The sequence below is a fragment of the Porites lutea genome, chromosome 4, assembly GCF_958299795.1.
Source record: "Porites lutea chromosome 4, jaPorLute2.1, whole genome shotgun sequence".
Classification (NCBI taxonomy): Eukaryota; Metazoa; Cnidaria; class Anthozoa; order Scleractinia; family Poritidae; genus Porites; species Porites lutea.
The window spans coordinates 23,218,737-23,239,715 of record NC_133204.1 but is presented as its reverse complement, the minus strand read 5'-3'; the positions used below and the strand labels follow the sequence as shown (position 1 = coordinate 23,239,715).

Below are 20,979 nucleotides of genomic sequence, written 5' to 3'. Positions count from 1 at the left end.
TGATTTAATGATAGCACATAAAGTGGGTCTAAACTGTTTGGGCGTGCTATGTGTATGCTTCAAGAGTCCGGTACAAGGGTCATAAGTGATTTTCGCTGTTAAAAGAGGCTACTGAATTGGCACGTGGAATGGAAACCCAAAACGCCATGACTCTACTTACGAGGTAAAAAATAATAATAAGCAAAAATATAAAAAAAGTAGATTGCAATCAGAGAAAGAAGTGTAACGACCGAGAGCGACTTGCATAATAAAGGCCCTCTTTGCACTATAAGGCGCACTCGCAGAAATATTGAGTACCCGTGCATCCAACAAGACATAACAAATTATCAACAGCTTCGGCTCCTGATAGCTTACATTATTCTTACATTTTTCGTTTCTTATGTTATACAACCAAAAGATCCCAGGAGAGGGTGTTATAATTTTCCCGTTACAATCTTATACTCCACGAAATTACACTTCCGCGAAAGCTGATGACACCTGCAAGAGAGAATTGGGTCGACCCTTTTGTTTTCCCATTTCAGACCACGTGATGGTACCCCAGAGAATTGATTGTTTCCTATGCACGTGCATCCACGTGCATATGTATGCGTAATTTATGAAACGGCCAAAGGCAAATTCGCTGGAGAACATAGGACAATTGCATGATGACGTCATTCTACTACATACACCTACCAGAATCCTTTAGGTCTTTCAGTTGTTGTTTTCTTGTGCAAATTAGGGCTATTGTGTTTTAAAATTTAGCGGGATTCAATAAGAAAGCAAAAAAGAAATGAATTCTGGTACTTGTAGTCAAATTTTGTTTACTCACCGTCAAAAATGACCTATTGGGAAAACAAAACATAAAAAGGTGTATCCCCCGGGATCACATGAGTTCACACAACACAATAAACAAAAAATAGACAAGTGCGTAATTGTAACACGACTCCTGACAAACAAGAAAGCGGGTTTCCGCTTGCACTTTAGATCGATAGGTCCTGCCTTGTCTAGTATAAATCTTTGTTGGAAGGGTTGTGATTTTGTCCACAGAATTCACCAAAATCTGTGAACCATTTCCATTTTGTTGAATCGAAGATGAAGTGGGCTTTTCTCCTTGTTCTTATTGTAGTCAATTCTTCCAACGGTGGATTCATCCCCTTCAAACGAATCCGGCCCAGCGAAAGCCCTGATGTCGGAAGGAATGTGGTAAGTGATCTCTCACTCTGTTGGTTTTTACATTGCATTGGACTAGAGTTTCGTTTGCGGAATTAATGGTGTATGTGGGACAATTCCTTCGAGATTAAACTGTACATGTTGCTAACACTGGGTGCATTGAAATGTACTCTTTACGTCGATGGACCAACAATTTTTTTCACGCCGTTCCTGGAAGACACACGCAATCTTTCCTTATAAATCTTTCAGCTTTTCTCTAATAAAATGAACGCAGCGGCGTTCCATTGTATCTTTCGGCAAAACACTGATAGACACTGAATGAGTATATAATGAAATATCTGCTAGAATTCAACATACTAGTGTGTAAGAATCACATGATTTGTTGACACCGATGCATACTGTGATGAGTGTGTGTGGCGCAACATATCATACCGAAGATGACGCAGCATTAAACATTACGTATTGCAATTCTTTTAATACTCCATAGGCCGCACAGAATCAGTTAAAAGAAGTCGATTTACAAGACAAGGATTTTTGTTGTTTTTATTCCCACCTTTTCGGTTACGTAACTATATTAAAGAGGGAGTTGAAGTGGTTATCCTGCTGAATGGCTGCGTGACTAAGAGAACTGAGGCGCGCGTACCTGAACCTCCCTCATCCCCGCCCCCTTCAATCCTTTTGATCTTGAATACGTCCGTACTCCGTACCCGCCACATAGATCCGAAAACAAAAGACTTGTCAGGCAGTAGCTCAAGGCGAGAATGCTGATAAGACATTTTATTCTGATTTTTATATCGCTGAGCTTCTTTGGTGAAGGGCTTCTCTCTTGCTCTTCAAATTGCCATGGCTAAAAACTGTATTATAATGCGTGCATGAACTAAATAGCTTGTGAATTAGTTCAAGCTCTTGTTTTTACAATTCCTTCATACCCGCGGCAAAGTAAACAAATAGAAGGTAAGGTCGGATTTGCAACTTGAACTGAGGTCGGAAATAACATCCAAGATTAGTCACATCCGTGGCGTCTACTCATAGAATTGGCTACTTGCCCTTGTGTCTGTGTTGTTTTTTTTTTTTTGTCAGAGAATTATTCCTTGATCATCTCCATTCTCTTCACCCTGCGAACAGAGCCTCCTTCCGTCTTCCTTTTGATCGCGGACCAGAAAAGGTCTTTTGTTGAAAAGATGCCATTTCAGCCCCATTTATTCAAAACTCAGATCATATTTTCCTTTTCTTAGCTGCGTGAAAAATATCTCTCACTTTGATGATGTCTTAGGTAACAACAAAACCCTACTGAGTCACCGTGTCACTTATATTCTTGTTTACAGTTGGACTACGCGCAATCGAACGACTGGTCAAGAAATTTTTCATTCTTTTTCAATAGAGTTGTATCTTTTTTAAGACTGCAAGAAGTCTTTTATTTCTCTTTTCAGAGTCACTGGACTAAAACTTGGCGTACTAAACTCTCGAAAATTTTGAATGCAACCAAAGGTTAATAGCAAGGTCACTTTTACATTCTAATTTAGGACTACGTTTTGAGAGTCCATCATTCACGCTGGTACAAAGCAAACGGAATCAGATCTCTACCTTTCCCTAGGCCTTATTAGATTCCAACCTTGACGTAAATGGTATTGTAAAAAAAATAGTAAGCACCTCAAAAACTAGCCTGAGAAGACAGACGACATTTCGAGATGCCACCACTGGTTTCGCCGCAAAATGACGTCGGTGAAACGAGTACAGAAATTCCATACTGATGACGTGTGGGTACTGATAATGTTTCTGATTGGTTGAAAATACGTATCATCTAGTCAAAAGCACATCTTGGCTCCAGAGGTCCGTTCTAAACCGTGCTTTCAGTACGGTTGATGAAGCTCCCGAGGCGAACGTCTTGTCACACAAGCAAGCAACCTCATTTCCATGCGAGAAATCAGTTCAGATTTCTGAACTGGGTCGCCGATTGGTTGCTCCCACGTCCGAAGGGAGTGTACGATATAACAGTGAACTTGATTACCGTTATCGAAGAACTTCACCGCATGAGATTGAAAAGCGGTTTCGATGTTTATAACAAACGGAGAACGGTCAGGAATAAGATTACAAAAAAACGCCTCTTGAACCCTGTCCAGTTATTATCCCAGCCAGCGAGATTGCAAATAACGACGCATGGAGCGATTTCGCTGAGAAAAACAAGAGGCTCGCGGTCTACCGGCAGATCTGGGTAGCTGGGTAGCCACATGAGATCAGTATGGAATTTCTGCTCTCGTTCCTCAGACATTTCGAATTCTTTGCCTCATCTGAAGCACAACACCTTTTTCCCGACGCGTCAGATTCCGGCTCTCATATTGAGTTTGTCTTTTTCACTAGACTCAGATAATCGCTAGCAGAGGATATGATTGTGAAGAACACCAGGTAACAACATCAGACGGCTTCATTCTTGCCATGCAGCGGATTCCACGCGGACGAGGAGAAAAGAAGAGTTCTGTGGCAAAAGAAGTCGTCTTTCTACAGCATGGAATTCTTGCAGACTCTACAAACTGGGTGATGGACTCGCCAACAGAGAGCCTTGCATACATACTTGCAGATAAAGGTTTTGATGTATGGCTTGGAAACATCCGGGGAAATGACTATTCAAGACGTCACGTGAAATATAAACCCAGCCAATCAGTTTTCTGGAATTGGAGGTGAGCTTGTTTTGTTCAGCTAGGTTAGAGCGCCTATCCAGGGACAAATTAGGCTCGAACCACACGTCGAGAACTCAGACACAGTTAGAAAAGATCCTCACGGATAACTAAGAGAAAGCGCGATTAATTTCAAAGTGCTTATGAGTACATGTATTATTCATTAGTAAAATTATGGTCTATTATCAATGCTGCGTTCTGATTGGTTGAACTACTACTGGGCTATATGTTATAGCCCACTAGTAGCGAAAAGCGCCGGCTTGGAAAACCAAAATCGCGTTTTGCTAGCTAAGGTTGTTTTGTCTCGATATTTTTGACCAACTAGTTGGATTTTACTAAAACAATTATTCCTCGAGCCCTCATGGCCTCTGAGTCAATAGCCCATTCGGGCTCGAGGAATAATTGTTAATTATTTGAGTGACGCAATAGGTTTGAACCCCGCAGCGAGAACTCAGACACAGTTATAAAAGACCCCCAAATGCAAAGATAAAGAGAGAGCGAGATTCATTTCAAAGTACGTATGACCGGCTATAGCAACGGTAGAAATTGTGGTGGTACTTGTATTCAAGTCCAGCTGAAAAGTGACCCTTTAAGGTAATTCCCTAGCTTTACACTGTGTATCACCTAGTGTGTATACCATTGCAACTTCAGAGGGAGCGGTGATTTCACCGGTCGCCTAAAAAGAGGCAATTATGGCCCCTTTCGTAGTCCAAATGCTTTTAATAGCGATTTTGATAATTCTACCCAGCTAAAAAGATGTTTTTCTTGAAACTCTTCCCAGTTCCCTCTCACAAAATGATCATTTGAAGTTTGCAATGAAACGAGTACGGTGAACCCCCCCTTCTTTATTTGTGTTTTGTATTCGTTATGGCTACACAAAAAATATATGTTAAGGAGAAAAAATCTGGATAGTAGGAGTTGTATTTTTTTAGACATTCATATCTAAAAAAATATAACTTCTACTATCCAGATTAAGAGCCAGTATTAAGAGCCATAGAGAAGAGGGAGATAATGTCAAAACAGTACATATCTCTACATTTTTTCAAGATCAGGTAATTTGAGGTTACTTAACTGGAAAAAATAAAGCCCAGACAAACAAGCCTGCTTAAGGTTTTAGTTTTTTTCCATAAAATAACAAATTTTGACGATTGTTTCAGTTTCATTTCGCTCTTAACTAGGAAAAAGCACTCAGAATTACGGGCACACAGGGCGAAAACAAACACGGTGACCCCATCTTTTTATTGCAGTTTTTGAATGTACTATATATGGCTGGCATTTGTGCCAAGTTACAAACATCTGGTAGATCATCATTTTCAAGGGAATTCCCCTAAACAATGTCAAAAACTGAATCGTTTGAACTTTTTAAAATCGGAAGTTTTAACTTGACAAGTGATGCATTTTTTGACATAACGTTTGCCTAGCGGTACCGTTTCTTCCCTTAGTTCACGTTTGGTAATATCAAATTTCTACAATAGCTATGCTATGCAAATGTCTAAAATGGCTATGCTAACTTTTTACCTTTTTAGATTGCTTCTCTACTTGCACTTATAATGTTTACATATTTTTATGCCCTTTTTTATCTTCAGCTGGCAAGAAATGGCTGATTACGATCTACCAGCCATGATAAACTACGTCCTGAACGTCACTGGACAAGAGCAGTTGTTTTACGTGGGCCATTCACAAGGAACACTGATCGCGTTTACTGGATTTTCTGACAACCCCGCTCTAGGAAACAAAATCAAGGCCTTCATCGCTTTAGCTCCTGTGTACACTTTAAATAATGCTACAGAGATCGCAAAGGAAGGAGCTGACATTTTGTATCCACTTGTCAAGGTAAACTATGGCTAAATAGCACAAACTCGTTTTCAGCCCGGCCGAGTGTTCAACACTGAAGGCTCTCATTCAGGAATTTCTTTGTTAGGACCAGTAGCTGAATTTTTTTTATCGGTAGTCCCGAGTACAGCTTCCCGTTCGACGGACATCAGCTAGAAATTGTGTTCTATTTTTAAACAATTTCCAGTCTAATCTAACCTCTACAACGTTTCTTCATTAATAAGTAGTATCTTTATAGCTGGCAAGTCTATCGGCGGCTCAGTCTTTCTGAATGTCTGTATCCGTCCTGCAAAAAGTCTGTCTTGGTATAAATGCAAAGCATTAGCCGTACGTACCACCACAGCCATCATCCCTGTAATGTGCTCTTTATTAAATGTTGAACCACTACACAACGACAACGGCCACTTAACTGCCCGCTTACTCCCAAAATAACCTCCACAGCGGGTTTTTAGAAGCGAGCGACAAAAAAAAAACTGATGAACTACTCACTGTATGTTACTCGCTTTTGTCCCCAGGGTGGCTTTTGTGGAGAGATGTTGTTGGGGACATACGATAAAACGTTCTTTTTTCACTTCTGTTTTTCAGAAACTTTTCCCTGGTCTTACCTTTGACTTACTCCCTGGTGATTTTTTGAGATCACTTATCAAGCTAGGCTTCTGTGCAAACCCCATCTCAGAGAGAGTTTGTTACGACTTCATGGAGTTAGTGATCGGCATGGACAGCAAGAATATTGATGAGGTTTGTTGCGAGACGATAGTTCCACCTCCCTACAAAAAGAAGCTATAAAATATGGATGTATTGGGGATAAGTCATTCCCTTAGTGCGAATTTCATGTGACTTCCTTTTTGTGTGTATAAAAATGCATGATGATCTGAGTGAGCTTGAATAATAGCTGAACTGCAACGGATACACTGTTAAAACGATTGTCCCGCTTCGTCAAAATCTCATTAGAAAAAAAACAGAAATGGATATTCCAGTGGTTCATTGTCCCCTGTTTCCTTCTCGGATACGATCTTTTCAGGTGCATTTTCTCCAGTCAACTCTTATTTCGATTTACTTGTTATTATTTTTTTAAAACATGGTCTTATTATCGGCTCCTGTGATAGCTGATTATTATTTGAACTTAATTCTAGTCAAGAGTGCCTGTCTACTTAGCGCATTTTGCGGAAGGAACATCTTTTAAAGATGTGGTGCATTTTGGTCAGGTATGTTTATTATTAACCAAGGAGGACAACTGACAGTTGAACTCGTAATGTGAGTTTACTGTGTTAATTGCTGGAACCCCTTATGCATAATATGAAAAGTTTGAATTCACGATGCTATAAATGGAAAATACTGCTGAGCATCTTTTAGTTTGTTTAATTATGTCCATAAGTAGAAATCAATTGTCAGTTTTGCAAGTTACCAGCACGCTTTCGTTAGCTCACTGGCAAATGTCTTGATAACCTGTGCTCAGCCGCCCCCTCCACCCATAGGCTACTGTCGTGATTACTTGTTATTGTTTTTGTTGTTGTTGTTTTGACATTTTCGTTTCTATAAACAGGTAATAGTCAACAAGAAGTGTCAAAAATTTGATTATGGGACAGCAGGAAATAAACAGCATTACCATCAGGTCAGTAAATATGTGTTGCTCGAATCACTCTCCAGTGTCACTGTTTCTTTTTTCAACCAGTACAAGTTAACTATCAACTCAAACAGACCAGACCGTCCATTCCATCTACAGCGCGTTGACGGAAAAAATTTTACGTTAGGATAGGTAGTTACGCATGGTTCGACTGTATTTTGACTTCTCCACGAAATTGTAAACACTTCATTAAAGACATACAGACATAATTTATTCAAGATGCATTAAAATATATACAAGGTTTAAAGGTTAAGAAAGGACATCTTGAAAGGACGTTATGATGTTATCCCTATGTTAAAAGTCCCCAAAATAATAAGTAAATAAGTAAAAAGATAATATCATAAAAACAACGACAATAAGACAATTCTTAGTTAAACATTCACGTAGGGGCCAAACCACGCCCTCCCCCCCCCCCCCGCCCTCGCCCCCTAAATGTTTCTTCTGAAACTGGTTTTTTTGTGAGATTTTTAATAACTTTGTTGATCTTGATCGTCTGCTTGCGAAGCTTAGTAGATTAATATAAGACAACATGCCAATCATTTTGAAAGACTTGTTTGTAGAACTTGCACTATATGACGTCATAACTGATGACGTCACTTTTTTCTTAAAATTAAAGTTTGGAATCGTTTTAATTTAAAATAGAGCGCGTCAAGAGAAGCTGAAAACCGAAAACAGTATTTACATACGAAAAATACTGGATGGGATGTGACATTTTGAAGATGAAAAAATTTAGAGTCAATAAATGGGACCCCCCTTCAGTAATAAACCTAAATTAGATTGTCTTTTTGTCTTAATAGTAATGCAATTGACATTGCACATTGGTTGTCTTGAATGCAGAAAGTAGAAGGAAAAGGAAATTATAAAAAAAACAAAAAATTTTCTCTTATTCCTGGAACCATAAAAGAAGATTTGTGACGAAATAAAAGGTCACGTGACCAATAATTCCTTTGCCTTATTATCGTCCTGGAGGTGTCCTGGGGCCTGTTTCTCAAAAGTCCCGATAATTAACGGGCCCCTAAAGCTGTTGTTGTTTACATGAAAGATAGACATTTCAATAGTTTTGCATCTTACATGATAAAACTATCAGTTAATGAAAGGAAATGGACTATTTTGCTAGCCAGGACCCGCGCTCTTATTCTTTTTATTTCGATTTGAATATTTGATTTCGGACCCGAAAAGTTATCGGGACTTTGGAGAAACGGGCCCCTGGAAGCAAAAATGGAAAAATTTAAAACCATACGATTTTTACGGAAAGTAAGAAGCCCGTTTTTACCAAAATACCAGCTCAGCTGGAAAAAACTGGAAAAAAATACCAAGGACATTACTTTTGCTTTACATTATCTTGTAACATTCGACTGAGGATAAATAAGTTCTGTACACATTCAAGTAAATGGATGTCCTTCGCCAGACAAGGGCTCCAGACTGGTGCTGCGTATTCTAAGATTGGCAGTACGGACGATTTGTACAGCATAGAAATATATTTCATCCGAAGCCGTAGCTGCCTCAATTAAGACAATCTTGATGAAATTCTTTGCTCTTGTTGTCGATTTAAAGTCAAAAAGTCTTAAAGGTCAGTACATAGCGCCTAACACAAATAAGCCTACATAAACCGTGATCAACTCTCTTCACTCCCACAGGCCACCGCTCCATTGTGTCACGTGAAAGACATGCCCACTCCCACCCTTTTGTTCGTGGGAGCCCGCGATGGTCTTGGTGACTCGGGTGACAATGAGGCTTTGAAGCCGCAAATCAAGAATCTGGTGCATTACGAAGTCATTCCAGAGTGGAACCATTTGGATTTCTTGTATGGAGTAGACGCGCACAAATTGCTTTACCCCAGGCTTGTAAACATCATGAAGCAGTTTAGTAAGCGATGATTAATACCACCCGATGAGACGCTGTTCTTCTATACTTTCCTCTTGTATTCTTATGCAGTTGAAAACCAAACCAGTTATTAACCCTTTCAAAATCATTGCACGCGCTGCTTATACTATTGCTTGAGAAATTCTAAACATTCTTTTGCACATTTGTCCTGAGAAACACTTCGAAAAAATATAAATGTAGCATAATTCGCTTTTTAGAGTCCACTGGGTAAGCTGGTGCTGCGTTGTTTTGTCCCTGAGAGTCCCAGCTGGTATCTGCGTTCTCTGCGATTGACTTCTATTCGCCCGGAACTACACTCATTTTTTACAAGAATGCTGTTTTTCCGGCCCAGGCTGAATAATTTTTCTGCCGATTTTAGGTTGAAAATATGCTTACATTATTCTTAAATAATGTTTAAGAAGGAATGAATACATCATGATCCTTTTTGCGGTTTAGTTCATTTCTTTTGTGCTGTATACTGTACATATATATTACATGTACTGTTCATCGAACCGTCCTTAGCATTGAACATTTAGCATTGGCTAGTGCAGGTTGTCTCGTTTGTTGGCTTGTTTTTTGCCGTTAAGAGAAAGGAATGATTTTTTACGGTTAAAAACATATATAATTGTATTGTACTTATATAGATTTTTAACGCACAAAATTATATCCTATTCAAAATTCCAGCCTCGAGTTTATTCTTAAAATAGTCTAAAAATTTCGCAAATTTCAGCCTCGATATTCTTATAAAATGTATTCTTATAAAAAAGAGGAGTGTAGTCAAGTTATTGATAGATACTACAGATGTCTGTTCTAGTGGAGTCAGGCCTGTAACCAAGAACGCTTAGTTTATTCATCTGACATAAAAGTACGGTATCTATGGTGTTTGTGTATAGCTAGTTCAAGGTATAGACCAAAACAGTACTGTTTCGCAGTCTTATTAAGACTAGAGTGATCATGAACACCTCATTAAAATAAACTATTTAAGGAGGATTGTATAATGCGGCGTATAGCTTAACCTTGAAGGATAACTTGTCATTGGCATTAAACAGTAATTAAAGCTTTGCTTTCTCAGTGTTTTTTGTGTGGTTTCCTGCTGTTGGTGGAGCAAGTCGGGTTTGTGCTGCTATAACCAAGGCCGGGCCGGTGTAAGAGTTTTGATTGAAGGGCGCTTAGCAGACAACCGACTGGTTGTTTTCTCTGATAACAACGGAATAATAAATCTAAAAATGGTTTCCAAAACTATTGTTAAAGACGGTATAGATCATGGACTTCAGTGGCTTAGCTGCCTTTAAGCCATTAAGCCCGGACTTAACAGGAGTTTGAGTAAAATTATGTGTACGGCTATCACGTGCTGTTAAAATAGTTTCCTCAATAGAATATCATCCTTAGCCCTCTTAAACGCATATTAACAACTGCGTTGGTAAGTGGAGGTTGGGTGCCTGTGATACCCAGGAGCTTCCACTATTGGCAGCCAGCTCCTAAGATGGAGACCGCTGTCATGGCTCGGAAATCCTGGCAACCCAGTCATGAGCCCCATGCCAAGCCAGAGGACCTCCGGGCCTAACTTAAAATGCCCGGATAACAAGGGGCTCATAGCGGGGGGAAAGCCTGAGCCCCAACCCGACGGCACCCAAACGAGTTACACAAAGGGCTAGATAAGCGCCATACCTGCTACGCGAGTCGTCTGGCTACTGAGAGAATCGTGTCTACTGGAGTCTGCACATACAGCAAATAAGCTTCGCTTGACCAGCGACCTATAGTTTTAATAAAATGGTCAGGAATTCCTCGGCTGGTAGCAATAGTAGCGGCTCCAATTCTAAAGCTATGACCGGAGAAATTTCCAGGAACACCTGCTGACTGTAGATAGGGGGTAGAGGGTAGTTTTTAAGAACGCAGAGAGCTCGGATCTAGAAAGAGGAGTACCATCCTGGTAAAGAAATAGAGGTCCAGGGCCCGGTCTACGAAGGTGAAGGTAATTACCAAGGAAACCCCAGGACTTAGAGGAGCGGAGCCGCAACCAAGAAAGACGAAGCAGCCCTTTCGGAAAGGGTCTGTCTCTCAGTACTTGATAAACACGCGAACACTTTGAGGGTTCAAAGGGGCGTCAACCTGTATGTCAGCATGAGTCAAATGCAGAGAAGCATCAAAAGGGCTGTTGACTGTAAATTCGCCACCTCTGAGGAGGCCAAAGAAGCCAACACAGCTATAACACCCATATAGTCTGAACGAAACTCAACACGTTTTGATCATTCGTGGCAGAAAAGTCCGACCTGGGGGAATTACTTTACATGCATGTTAGAGATGGCCAAGATTCTAGTTCCTTCCTCGTGCCGTGCTGGTTGGAAGACCAGGTGTCCAAAAGAGCAGCAATACGATCAAACTTCTCCCGTGGGAGGCGAGTCCGAAGGGCCAGCGAGTCCCACTCGATGCCTAGATATCCAAATAGCAGAAATAGCTAGTGGTCCGCTCGTTGCACTGCCAGCACCACACGAAGATGGTGCCCCCACAATAGAAGGGTTGTATAAAGACGAATTACCTAAAGTAAAACATGTAGAAATAAAAGAGGGTACACTGAGGATGTTACCTGATGAATGGCTTGCAGTAGACGACGATCGAGACGAGCGTCGAAACGGTATTAGAAGACGTTGACAACTGTGCAACATTTCCCGCTAACGGAGATGTCGCCGATGCTGATGCGGTCGTTGTAGAACGGTTCTGCATCGCCACGAGAATTCAAGGTAAAGACTCCCTAACGCTTGAGAAAAGGCAGCGGCCAGATCCTGCTGGGACATGATAAAGGAAGGCGAGGACGTCGCTGTAGTAGAAAGAGGCGAAGAACTTGTGTTGGAAGGCGATGAAACCGAAGAATCCCCATGTGATTCCAACAAGGCGACTTAGAACTTAGCACTTAGAATAAATACTCCCAAAAAAGATAGAGATTCCTCTAATGCTGGGAGGGTACCGGTCAGCGGTTACAGCCTGTGCAGATGTGAAGGCACCTTGAGTGATCTAATGGCAGGCAAAGCAGACTGCCTAAAACAGCTTAATGTAGAAGATGACGTAACCCCATAAGGGAGCAGATTCCAGACTCTAATAACCCTTGGGAAAAATGAATAATTGAAAACTGAGACATTTGCCTATAGTTTGCAAAAGGTAAGTTGGTGAGATCTACGCTGTTGTTCGTGGAGCGGGTCGTTCGCCATTTGCTCCATGGAACTCAAACCGCTTATAAACTGAGTCCTCACGTTTGGGATACACCCATTCTGAAAAAAGCGCACTGAAGTTGCCAAACACACCAAAATCGCTGAACGGTAAATGCACTAGACTATGCTAAGATGCACACAGGTTCCAGAGCATGATGGATCTTGGTACACGCGCCTCTTGCACACACCGCTGACCAGTGAGGAGAAACAAGCGCTCCTTGTTATTAACCCCGTTAAATTGCATTTAACTGCATTAAAGAGATGCCCATTGACTGATGGAAAAGAGTCATTAGAGATTTTTGTACAAAAAAGCCAAGTAGACTTGCATTTTATTGGCGGGTAGTAGATAATTAACACTGACGCTCAAGCATTTTTTGCAAGTACTGATTATGGCATTTTTTTCCTTCTTTGTGCCAATGTTCTAAAAAGATTGCACTTTTACAGGGTCCACGACAGATTTTACAAGTTACTAGCTACGTTGGACATTAGCAAAAAAATTGATATCTGGAAAAAAAGTCTTGAATACAGTTTTAACATTAAACCTTGGAATTGCGAATCTATTTCGAGCTTTCTTTCTCGCTCTGTTTTTTACCTTTGCCTTTCCTCTTGTTGCCCACTTTATCGTCTTTCTTTGCATGGAATTGTGGCTCGCTAACTTTTTAGGAAAGGAACAAATTTAATATTTAAAGAGCAGTAGGAAAACAGCAAAATAAGCAGTGGATTTTTCCTCAAAATGTTACTGTTTTTGTGATATTTGTAACTCTGTTAGGATTGGTCAGAATCTCCAAAACGAGGTATTGGATGTAAAGATCTATCTTTGCTGACGTTGTTGCTTACCAACTTATTAGCTCTATAACTGAAAGCTAAATGGGTCCCGAGAAGGAAAATATGCATCGTTCCATATGGAACGAAAACGACCAATGTAGTCGTCAAAGGGTTGCAAGCACTAAAAACAAACCTATTTAAAGAAGCCTTTTATCGGGGCTTCTAATATTTTTTCTATTCTTAATTATTATTTAAAATTCTTTATAAGTGCGCATGCTGTGCTGTTAGTTTTAATGTGTTAAATTTGTGCCATATAATAGGCCTTTTGCATTAGTTGATCACGTAATCAACTTTTGGTAAACACAAAAACAGTTCGCTTTTGAAACATTTTGTTAACACGAGCTGAAAGAGCATATTAAAATTAGGTAACCTGTCAATTTTCAGCCATACATCTTAAAAGTAGCGATTGCAATGGCCCCCGAAAATTAGAAGACTTAAAAGGATTTGTGTATATATACAAAAACTGCTATATATAATATACATATATACTACTACTTTTATCATTTACACACTGTACACTTGATTGAAGGCAATAAATGAGCGCACATGTTCCTTTCGTTACATGCCTTGGTATTACTGGTCGTCTTTGTCCTGAGATTGTAGTCATGAGTGTGACCTCTGCTACTAGGTAGTAAAACTGAGTGATTTGGTAATATTGTGAAACGTTTGTATGTATTTCATGCATAACTGACTCCTCGTCATTGCGAGGCTTGTAGTTTGGGCCGAACTAAGGGCGTCCGCATAGCTGAGGGATGGATATATAATAGACAGGGCTCTTCTCTAAACTGATTCAAGCTTATCGGAAAGGCAGGCAGGAATGTCCTTCCACACCTGAGCACCATATTCTGAAATAGGTCTACTTATGGTGGTTAAGTAGACTTTAAGGTGGCTTGTCTGGATTTTTTGGGGGGATACCTCCCAAGTTTGAGCATTAACTACGTCGCCATGAATAAAGATATGGGAAAAAGATTACCACAACTGTATTATATAAAGATGAAAATTTCTTATGATCTGGGTTTTATTGCAATCGAAGTCGCCATGGAAACGTAACAACGCCATTACGTTTTTTAGTTATCTTTGTGTCCCTCTGTACCGAGAGTTTTTTTAAGAAATCGCTTAAGGGAGTTTGTACCTGCCATAATTGCCTCAATTATGGCAAAGTTTGAACAAATTCTATGAGAGCGTTTTCGAGATATTTTGAAACGAGCTTTTAAGCATCATAAAAACGGTGAAAAAGCATGCTATCCACACAACTAGCTTAATTTTTAAGAAAATGATAAGCTTTGGAAACGCGGCTTCATTTCATAGTGGTTTGATTCCATTGAAAACTGCGTACAAGAAAAGAGGAGAATTGCTCCCGGCGATCTCGAGTAAGAAGAATTTTAGTAACTTGCATTCAGCTGCTTTTGTTACAGTTTTTGCACATAATTTGGTCCATTCTTACAAATTTCGCGTTTTTCAAAAAACCGCTCGATAAATTGTTTTATAAATTTTGCAATCCCGAGATCAATCGTCTATAAATATACCCTGCAAGGTTTAAGAACATTGAAAACAGAGAAGGCTTTTAAATAGGGCCTCATAGATCCTCATAGATCCTCTTCATGGCCGCATTAAGGTGAAAAAAAAGGTTTTTGAATTTCTAGTTTTTGTTGTCATTTTCTTTGTAAAAAATTTCAATTTTCATTTTCTCGGAAAAAAACACAATACACGAATAATGTTCGATGCTAATGCGTCACTCACATGCTCGAACAATACTAGCATAGTATGCAAAAAACCCTATTGCACTGATACACAGGACACCACCACAAAATGTACAGAGTACCATGAACCGATCCCCCACCTCAACCCGCCCTCCAGTTCCAGAGTGCATTTTATAACAAAAGTCACTATTTGGTGCATTCTTTATTTTCTTGGTTTTCGTTTATTCTCAAGTGCCCAAATGTCTCCATGCAGCTTTGTTTGCCAACGCGTGGAAAGTTGATGTTAGCAAATTTCAGATTAAAAATTAGGCTATTTTGAGACTCTGACCTCAAAAACCGATATTCCAATTTTTCTGGCAGATAAAAGGCCTTTGGCGGAAACAATTTACATCACGTTTCTTACCTACTTAAAAGTTATCTATGGACAAAAAATGAAAGAAAGCGATTTTCAACTCTTGCCAGAAAGATCAATGCTCGATATTTGCTGACCGTAACTAATAACCCCGCTATCCTCGTTAAGCTCTGCCAGCCGTATTAATTGTGAATTTATCGATTACTTTACCTAAGTCAATTGGAATGCCTTTATGTTTGAGAGGGAAATCTTTCCCTGATTCAATTGAAAATAAATGCTTCGTGATTTTTGTACCGTTTTGTTTTCCTGCCAAACAAAATCGAACAAATCACGAGTTCGATTAATCGAACTCACCGAAAAGTTCCAGTTTGATTATGTTTGATTACCGAACCAATCGAGCAACAATTGACCGATTGGGTTCGATTAGGTTTTGATTTGGTTTCGTTCGATTGGCTTCGCCGGAATAGTGGCTAGAACTCTGACACATCTGCGGAAAGTTTCGATCTTGTTGATCACCACATATTTCTAGAGGAGCTTGTCTTATATGGCCTCGAGTCAACAGCGGTAGCCTGGTTTCACCCCTATCCCAATGACAAGTATTTTAGTGATCATCATCAAATATTTTACACATCATCATCATGTTCGATCTGGAGTGCCACGGGGATCTATATTAGGTCCCCTTCCTTTCTATTTACAAATGAACGATCATGCGCTTCACCAAAGTTAGACAGAAACGCTGAAAACGACAGCTTGAAGTTTAATTCAAATGTGAATGCGCAAGAGTAACGTGTTGGGATTCTGAGCCGTAATCAAAGGCATAGAGCGTTATGATCTAGTAAAAACAGTGTTCAGATTCCGCTTTCGACTCCGTCGCTTACAATTTAGTGAAAACCATGTTTTCGGAGTCGAAATCAGAAAAGTGAACCAAAAGTGGTAGAAACACTTAATATGACAAAATGAAAATCTAAGTTATAAGCGGCCATAAGCTGGACGAAATTCGAAGCAGAAACGGAAACAGAAACTAATCACATTGATCGTTTCCATGCACGCTTTGTGTTTTGTTTAGTTTTCTAGTTTCCTTTCTCCCGTCTTTCCCCCAATCCCCGTCGCCAGGCCCGCGTCCATTTCTCCCTTTGACGCCCGCCACGAAGCAGCAACGACTAATCACAGCACGCGTAGCATTCATTACATTGTTTAAATTGTGTTAAATTTCCATGTGATGTCCTCTTAGAACCATCTACTTACTCCGCTATTACATGAACGAGTTTTGAAAGTTAAAATATGGTGAATGGTGTACAAGCGTTACTGAATTAAGTTACTACAGGCGTCTAAACTGGGTATTACTTGCTGTATAATGCAGAAGTTGTTGGTTAATTCAAACGAATCTTGTCTGTCTTGAATCGACCTCTTGACTTCTATCAAAATTGGAATTTTAATTCTATTTGATTCTCTAATTTAACATATTAATCAATTCACAAAAAACTTCTATTGGCCATTTGCAGATTGTTATCGGCGCAAAATAGACCTCAAAGCCACCAAACTATTCAGTCAACGAAATCGTTTTTCAACACTTAGCTAGGGTTGGATGCCATTTCCTGCGAACAATCAAAGCAGTGCCCGAAGACTCTTCAGCAAAGCTGATTTCTGCTCATTTGCAGACATTGCAACCAGGACCCGGTGACTGCAAGTCACGGCTCAGTGTATCATGCCAAAATCTTCCACCTTTTTGTCGTTTGCTGCAGGTTCTTTTCTTGTCCTCCTTGTTGTCTGTGCAGTAACTTTTTGGACGAAAGGTAAAATATGTGTTTTAGTCGAACATTATGATTAGGTCAATAAATCGGGGTGCAAAACTAAATGCCTTAAGATGTAAGGTCTCTTGGGTAGGGAGCACAGTAGAGCTAAACTGATCGAATTTTCTTCATATCTTGTTTTAAAAACAGTTATAAGAAGTGGTTTTGATTTATCGTTTTGTAACTAAGAGAAACCGTTAAGGAAATCGGACCTTTTTAACAAATGAATTTGAGAGTAATATGTTTCCATTTAATGGTCACACTGGACTATGGTGCATCGAGAAAGCCGCCGAAAAATACGTTGAAGAAATTCGTTTGCAGTGGTTTCTTTACATGACTTTATGTCATTCTTAACTTTGAAATATCTCCTTATTTTTTTTATTTTAATGATGATGTTTTTATGAAATTCTGATATCTTACAACTATTAGGGAAACTGGGACAATTCCGTTATTGATTGGATGGAGTGTGATCGAGTATGATCCACCATGCGAACAACTCGCTTGGCGCGCGCGACTACACATGAAAAGTCAAATCTCAGTCAGTATTAAGCGAACCTCTATAAAATGGTCACTTAACAAAGTCCCGAAAATCATTTCCCTTAATGTCCTTAATTACAGCAAAACTGACCTTAATAAGCGGCGGTCGCGGTCACCTTTTGCGAGGTCCCAACGAATTATTTTCTATTGTCTTCACCTCCATTAAACGGTCACTTTGACAAGATGTACCAAACAAGTGCAGCAGATACACTGTAAATAGCGTTTAGAGTACAGCGATCTTTATTTTCCGTTCTTTTTGGCACAATAAGAGGTAGAGACACTTTGAGGTAAAAGTGTCTTGGGATAAATATTTCGCTCTTTCACCATGTTCATTTTCTTGATTTATAACTCTTCGTTTTTTTTCAAACCTGTAAGTGATCAGCAATCCATTTCCCAAGCGAGGGTGACCTCTAAATACAGGTTTGATCGTATCTTTTGTTTCAATCGATCCTTTTCCCTTATGTGGAAGAATTGTATTATAATTTATTTCTTCTGTTTTTGATGCATGTTACAGACTCTCACCAAAGGTAAATTATATTACAGCCAAGGACTGTTGACAAAACGTCAGCATAATCTAAATACACGCTCAGGACATTTAAACAACCCTTTACTGAAGCCAAGACTTTCAAGACTCTGCCTATCTTATCGGCGGCACTGTGTCTCAGCAGACAACATAAGATATCGCTCAATTCCCAGACACAAACTTTGCTTTTTTCACTAAAAATGGGCCAACATTTTTAACATTTTTTTTTTTACCTACTGAAAACGCATAAGTAGTTCTAATTTTTGATAAATGCCGGGGTCACATAATGCTTTTAAAACTACGTCTATGTTGACCATTCAACTATATATTAATGAATGAGGTGTTTCAACTTCTTAGGCTAATCCTGAGCTAACAGGTGAGAATTCCCATCTTATAATGAGTGTTGAACTATCAGCATGCCGCACAGTCAGTTTGCAAAAAGACCTATGTATATGCTCTAGTTGGTCCTTCAAGACGGGACAACACAGTAAATCGCATGTTCAGCGAACAGTTTCGGCAATTTTTTTTTTTTAGTTGCAAAATTGAAAACCGCTCTTTGCTACGACCTGTTTTCACCCATTTTTATAATATACTAAACTCCTGTAACACATACTAAATGTATCGACAGTTTGTTTTGCTAGCCATTCCCATCTGATAGGGACTGGATAATGTTCACAAAAATCACCGACGATGTTCCGGCATATTTGAAACTAGTGATTGGTGAAACAGATTTACAAAATCAATACATCGAAGCTGGAAAATGACATAAGAAAGTCAACATAATAATTCCAGTTATTTTATTAAGATGAGCAAATAATTTGTCCTGTTCTTCACTGCTTTTAAAAAACATGTGATCGTAGATTTTCGCCCGTCGCATTTCCAATTAACGGGTGCTAATATATTTAACAATTATTCCACGAGTGCGCGTTGGATATGAGATGGCTATAATCATCTCATATCCAGCAAGCGCGGGTGGAATAATTGTTTTATTAAAAACGCCCACAAAATATCCAGAATTCTTTCCGACTTTTTTTGTGAAAACAACCGATTTTCAGCTTGTTTTTAATTTTGAGCAGACGAGTACAGTTACCATATTTGGAGTTCTAGCATGGTATAATGCTCGTATACCATGATGGCTAAGCCAGTCAGAGCTCTAGAATTGCATTATCAAATGATTCAGTTTTTAACAATTTAATTTATCATAGAGTTTACTTCAGAAGATAACAGGTCAGGACATTGCAGTCAACTAAGCGAACCTCAATAAAGCGGTTACTTACAAAAGTTCCGGCAGGGAATAATTTTCTTACGGATTACGGACCATTACGGTAAAACCGACCGGTATGAAGAAGACCTGCTCTTTCAATGTACATATCTTCAAGTGGTGCTCAACCCCCGCAAAAGTTGTTCCTCTTAATTATGTCCTGCCGCGAAGCTGTGCGCGACCTGCGGCCTGCAGGAACCTCCAATTTTTTAAAAGTCAATTCATGGAATTTACCACCTAAAAGAGACTGAAAAGCTAAAGTTTCGAGCGCCAGCCCTTCGTCGGAACGAATTCTAAACCCAGACACCGACGAGATTCACTCTGACGAAGGGCTACGGCGCTCTAGCTCTCGATTTTACAGGGGCACCCAACGAGAATATAGTCAGGAGCCCATCAAATTTGATGGGCTCCTGATATAGTTCAAAACTACTTAACATAGCATTCTTGAACGTATTTTAGTATTTAAACGGTAGATATAGGCATATTTTTATCCCCTAAAAACTTTTCATCTGTTCGGATTTCCTAGCTGAAAATCTAGTGATCCGAAAATCATAGGGATAAAAACTTACCTTCTCGAAAATTTCAGCCAGGAAAAGGCTCCCGAAAATTCTAGGTGGCCTTTTTTAGGGTCAAAATCCGTTAAAAATGGGTAAATATACCATTTTGTAGATGTTCGAAAATCCTAGGAGAGGCAAGCAAGCAAGAAATTTTACAACAAATGTTCCGAAAATTTTAGATCTCAAATCGTCTTCCGAACAGATATTTTCCGAAAATTGCCGTTGGGTGCCCCTGATTTTAGTTTCACCATTTCACTTTCACAAGCGGCTACTTGGATTCGACCGCCAAGGCATGACCTTTCTCGCCTCAAACGAGCCTCAAACATATTTTTAAAAGAAATTGAGCAGGACATCATTGAAGCCATTGACGGAAGGCGTGCTCGATAATTGTTCTAGAAGTTAGTAACCTCTGTTTACCTACATACACTCTCCTATCGATGACATCGATGGCTTAAGAGTTTGGTCTGCTGTCACAGCGAGCTCTGATGTGTGCCGGGGTTAATAATATATCATCAAACAATTAACAGTGTTTCATTAAATGTGAAAAGCGCACACTGGGAGATTGGAAAACGAAGAGATACATCTATGATGCCATGTAAGGTAATCGGAGATGGGTTTGAGCAGCTTGATAAAAAGGACGAGTCAGTTCAACTATAGCTTGCTGCCTTTTAGTACAGTCTAGTAGCTATGATAGCTATACACGGCGAATCCCACTCGCTCAGGATATAAGAGACCGTATTTACAAAGCGCGTGTAATGTCGCCGTATGTTTTTCATGTCTATTGCGGTAAGCCTGGTCCCGTTTCATTGATAACCATTTTTTCCAAGACTGGTCAGAACGATTACAGAAACTTATGCCTTCGATCAGAGCGAAACGTCATACAAATCCCAGCACGTCTGATAACAATGATTGCATTTATCGTAGTAAATAAAGCAATTGACGATACACTGCATCTGCCAAGCTGCTCGTTATCTAAGCAAGCTCAGTGGTATAGGAAGGTGCAATCATTGAACAGTCCTTAGATGAAAAAGATGAACTTTTGGTCTTATTTTCAATACATGTCCTCTTCAGTAGAAAGTTATCTTATCAA

At 39.6% G+C, this 20,979-nt stretch overlaps 1 protein-coding gene across 1 annotated transcript; it reads left to right on the top strand.

Moving 5' to 3' along the window:
- Nucleotides 1-937: 937 nt before the first annotated feature.
- LOC140932978 (lysosomal acid lipase/cholesteryl ester hydrolase-like) lies at nucleotides 938-10,212 on the top strand. The gene is made up of 7 exons (XM_073382484.1): nucleotides 938-1,182; nucleotides 3,508-3,824; nucleotides 5,408-5,654; nucleotides 6,240-6,392; nucleotides 6,788-6,859; nucleotides 7,198-7,266; nucleotides 8,916-10,212. Exons 1-7 carry the CDS (start codon nucleotides 1,072-1,074, stop codon nucleotides 9,153-9,155), a joined length of 1,209 nt encoding a protein of 402 aa, XP_073238585.1. The 5' UTR covers nucleotides 938-1,071; the 3' UTR covers nucleotides 9,156-10,212.
- Nucleotides 10,213-20,979: the final 10,767 nt, after the last annotated feature.